Source organism: Carya illinoinensis, chromosome 14 (assembly GCF_018687715.1).
Source record: "Carya illinoinensis cultivar Pawnee chromosome 14, C.illinoinensisPawnee_v1, whole genome shotgun sequence".
Lineage (NCBI taxonomy): Eukaryota > Viridiplantae > Streptophyta > Magnoliopsida > Fagales > Juglandaceae > Carya > Carya illinoinensis.
This window is the reverse complement of record NC_056765.1, coordinates 30,173,806-30,178,109: the sequence shown is the minus strand read 5'-3', so window position 1 is coordinate 30,178,109 and position 4,304 is coordinate 30,173,806. Positions and strand designations below refer to the sequence as shown.

At 37.3% G+C, this 4,304-nt stretch overlaps 1 protein-coding gene across 1 annotated transcript; it reads right to left on the bottom strand.

Annotated features, from left to right (window-relative positions):
- Positions 1–2,082: 2,082 nt before the first annotated feature.
- Positions 2,083–3,525, bottom strand: LOC122293420 (extensin-3-like). Its single transcript, XM_043101990.1, has 2 exons — positions 2,843–3,525; positions 2,083–2,719 (listed from the first exon to the last, which is right to left on the bottom strand). Exons 1-2 carry the CDS (start codon positions 3,361–3,363, stop codon positions 2,377–2,379), a joined length of 864 nt encoding a protein of 287 aa, XP_042957924.1. The 5' UTR covers positions 3,364–3,525; the 3' UTR covers positions 2,083–2,376.
- Between the last annotated feature and the right edge of the window lie 779 nt (positions 3,526–4,304).

Here is a 4,304-nt window from a genome sequence, read left to right as displayed (position 1 = left end):
TAATTATTTTTCAAATAATAAGATTGACTTTTCTGAATTTGGTTATCCCGTAGGGTTTACCTTTAAAGAGTTCTTTAAAGGGTTTTCTTTCGTAACCAATCGTTGTATCTTACAAAGTTGATTATTTATTTTAAAGTATTTGATTCATTTTATAATCTTGATAATTGAGATCTAACCTATTTATTCAAGAAAATTGATAGACAATTTTATAGTTTACAGGAATACGTTAAGAATTTCAATATATATAATATGTTGCCGGCAAGAAATTAAGAGTCAGATCATCGAGTTCACCTTTTATTGGCCATTTATTTGAATTTCATGAAAACATCGTCGGCAGCTGATCTGTTAATACAACATAATATAATTAAATATAGGGAACGTACGGATCAGACATTGTCACAGATCATTCAGTTGACAAATTGATGTTCACATCAAGAATTGGACAAATTGATGATCATCATGCAGTAGTCAAAGTTTTTCTCTTAAACGTTGTTGGAATTTCGCAGGTTGAGCTATATATTTCTAATTGGTAGACTTCAGTAAATCTTGACATGGTCGTAGACTCATAGCTAGGTATAACAAATTTCTCTCCTATACTCAATCTGAGGTGTTACAATCTCTCTTTATATGTAATTAAGATACATTAATGTCTATGAGGCCGGTACGTACTACAACATATATCTGCAGAGACATGATTTAATGATAGGTATTAAGTCCTATCTCAATGATCGATCGAGATTAATTAAGTAATTATAAGTTTTATAGATAATTTAACTACAAAATATTAATATTAATTAACCCCTTACTTTTCAAACATTGTCTATATTAATTAATCATGATCAAGACCGATAATTAATTACGTGCATAGATGTGTAATATTATTATGTTAATTTTCACACTTCAAGTAATCTTACGACGTTGTCTCGACCATGCCTCTCATTTCTTGGTTTAACAAGTAGCTAGCTGATATTGCGTAGATGTAATTAATCAGGGTTTGCCACACAGGTAGTACATGACATGACATCATGAAATGATACACGTAGGTATATATGTGTATGTATGTATATATATATATATATATATATATATGAACGAGTCTAAAATGGAGGCCAGGGATAGGGAGTCCCAACAGCTAGCTGGAAAGGATGCACTTCAATAATAATTGGTCATGTTGTGCAAAATCAACAATTATATATGAATTTTCCTTCAACGGCAAAAGTGATTGATGGAAAGATCAATAATAACATTAAAATTAAAGAATATAAGATGAAAGCTAAAGCAGAGATCATCAAATTAGATATGATATCCAAGTCAAAAATGACCGTACGTACCGTTAGCTTACCTTTCAAAATAAATTAATTGCTCTTCATGTCTATTTACTTTGCCTAACTTTGCCTATATATATATATATATTCTACCTTTCGATGATCATCTGATTTTCATTATTTTTAATGGAACCATGAATATATAGTAGTCGGTGATCGGGTAGAAAAACAAAAGCCAGCCGAGAGATGGACATGCATCAGACCAGATCATAGATACAGATCTAGAGAGAAAGACAGATAATAAAAAGAAATCATACACAAAAACTTGATGATCATGATCAGCCTGCTACTTAATTACATGATCTCATGATCCATGATATTGAACAGGGCAAGTATTCCAGCGAGCTGCTTGATATATATATATATATATATAAGAAGGGCAGAAACGTCCCTGTTTGGTGTGAGTTTCTTGGCAAAGACAGCGCAAGAAGTATGTATTATTCATGGCTCAATTATTTAATCTTAGATTACGTGTGTTCGTTTGCGTACGTTGACGTGATACCATATAATTTGCATGCACATACATATACAGATCATGCATGGCTCGTCGATTCACAAGACATGTCCTTTCCTTAATTTTTCTTTCTTACGAGCGGGACAATGATATTAATGTGCATGGTACTGGATTCAACGTACCCACGTACGTATACAAACGAGTACGCTTTGAAAGGAAAACAGAATATATATTAATTTCGATTTGCTCGGTAACAATGATATATATAATGAATATTAATTAGATTTAGTGATGCATGCAACATATCAATGAGATCGATACATTATATAGAATTGATCCTTTCTGGACTTGAACACATTCCGCGCTTACATTGCTTATAATGGAAGAAAATTACAGTACTGGTTCTTCATGCTTAAGGATCACAGAGGATCTCGTACGTTTCAGACCCAGGCTATTGCACATAAGGACTCTTGTTCATCAATTATAAAACAAAAAACAAAAAATTACAATGCTGAAAACTTCCATACCATACATAAAATCCAAAGAAAGTGATTATTCGTGTAACAATTCAAACTGATTCAGGGGTTTGATTGAAATTTAATAGCCTTTTGGCGGTGGTGGTGATTTGTAATAATATGGGATTGAAGAAGACTTGGATGTGGGAGGAGGTGATTTATGGAGGTATGGTGGAATATGTGGCCAGTGAGATGCCGGGGGAGGGGACTTGGACAGTGGATAAGGTGACTTATGGAAGTATGGAGGATGTGGCCAGTGGGTTGGAGGCTGTGGAGGAGACTTGTAGTAGAATGGAGGATGTGGGAATCGAGATTGGGGTGGTGGTGATTTGTACATATACGGAGGTGGAGGTGATGGAGATGGTGGTGGTGGTGACTTATAGATGTAAGGAGGTGGAGGAGACGGTGAGGGTGGTGGTGGAGATTTATAGACATATGTAGGAGGAGGTGATGGTGATGGTGGTGGTGGCGACTTGTAGATGTATGGAGGAGGAGGTGATGGAGATGGTGGTGGTGGTGATTTGTAAATGTAGGGTGGTGGTGGAGATTTATAGATGTAGGGTGGAGGTGGTGATGGTGAAGGAGGTGGAGGTGACTTATAAACATAAGGAGGAGGAGGTGATGGAGATGGTGGAGGAGGGGACTTGTAAATGTAAGGAGAAGGGGGTGATGGATAAGGTAGTGGTGGTGATTTGTAAACATAAGGAGGAGGTGGTGATGGCGATGGTGGGGGAGGTGATTTGTAAATGTACGGTGGTGGAGGAGATGGTGAAGGAGGAGGAGGTGACTTGTAGACATAAGGTGGTGGTGGTGATTTATAGACATACGGGGGGCGGAGGAGAGAGAGATGGGGGAGGTGGAGACTTGTAAACGTATGGAGGAGGGGGTGATGGAGATGGCGGTGGGGGTGGGGGTGATTTATAGACATAATGAGGAGGCGGTGATGGAGAAGGTAGTGGGGGAGGAGGTGACTTGTAGTAATACGGCGGGTGGCCTCCATACTTTGGCGGCAATGGTGGTAAGTGTTTATGATATGGTGGCGGTGGAGAAGCATAAAAGTAAGGCTCATGAGTGGCAGCAACAATAGTAGCTATGATGCAAAAAACTAGAGCAGAGAGTAGTCGAGGCCATTGCCTCGGGTGGTGGCTTGAGGTACCCATTGCACTAGCAATTGATCACCTCTAATGCAGAAAGATGTGTTCGGAGACGTCTTGCAATATTGTACCAAATAATGCTAACCCGTTTATATAGTAAGCTCTACAATCATTGTTGAAAACGATATATTTGTTTACTCCCCAAAAACAGGCTGTATTTATGCTTTAGATATTAATATATATCCCAAATCTCACAATAATTGGAAAACTTCAACGAGCCAATATCTTAATTTATATAGTTGTGTCCATATGACATGATCGATCTTGTGTGTAAATATCTCTAAGTCAATAGAAGCGTAGGTAAGGTGCTGTATGGCTGGAAAAATTGCCTTTCTTTTTTGGTAATTAATATATATAATTTAGAATTTAGAAGCGCGTTCTAGATCTAAAACTGATAAACTCTCTGATCATGAGGGAAAAAAAGGCACAAAAGTCAAACTACGATCGAGCTAGCTAGCTAGCAATAAAGAGACCTTGGAAGCTGCCTCCAATTTATTTTTTGTACGTGAATATATAAATTTTCCTTCTTCCAAGCGTCGGTGCAATATTTATAATTTTTCTGAGAATTATAACAAGCGTCTAAAAGATTTCATAAAATTAAATTTATAAAAATAAAATGATTTCCTTCACCTCTGGGTCACTTTCTCGGAGCAGAGAGGAGAACTGTTGGCATGCACAGAAGAAATCTGCACAGCCCAATCTCCATTGATATTGCACGTTGTGATTTCTCATCCACCCTCCCCATTTCCGATGCAAACTCACTGTTTGTCGGTGGCCAAGTTGCTTCTTAATCGAGTTTTCCATTAGATGAGAAAGGTGGTGGATCAAAACAATCCAAAAACTAATTTTTAGAGGC

Coding starts and splice junctions, on each gene's coding strand:
- LOC122293420 (XM_043101990.1), bottom strand. CDS start 3,363: ATGAGCCTTACTTTTATGCTTCTCCACCGCCACCATATCATAAACACT. Junction 2,720..2,842: donor CCTCCACCCTACATCTATAA/ATCTCCACCACC, acceptor ATATGTCTATAA/ATCTCCACCACCACCCTCAC.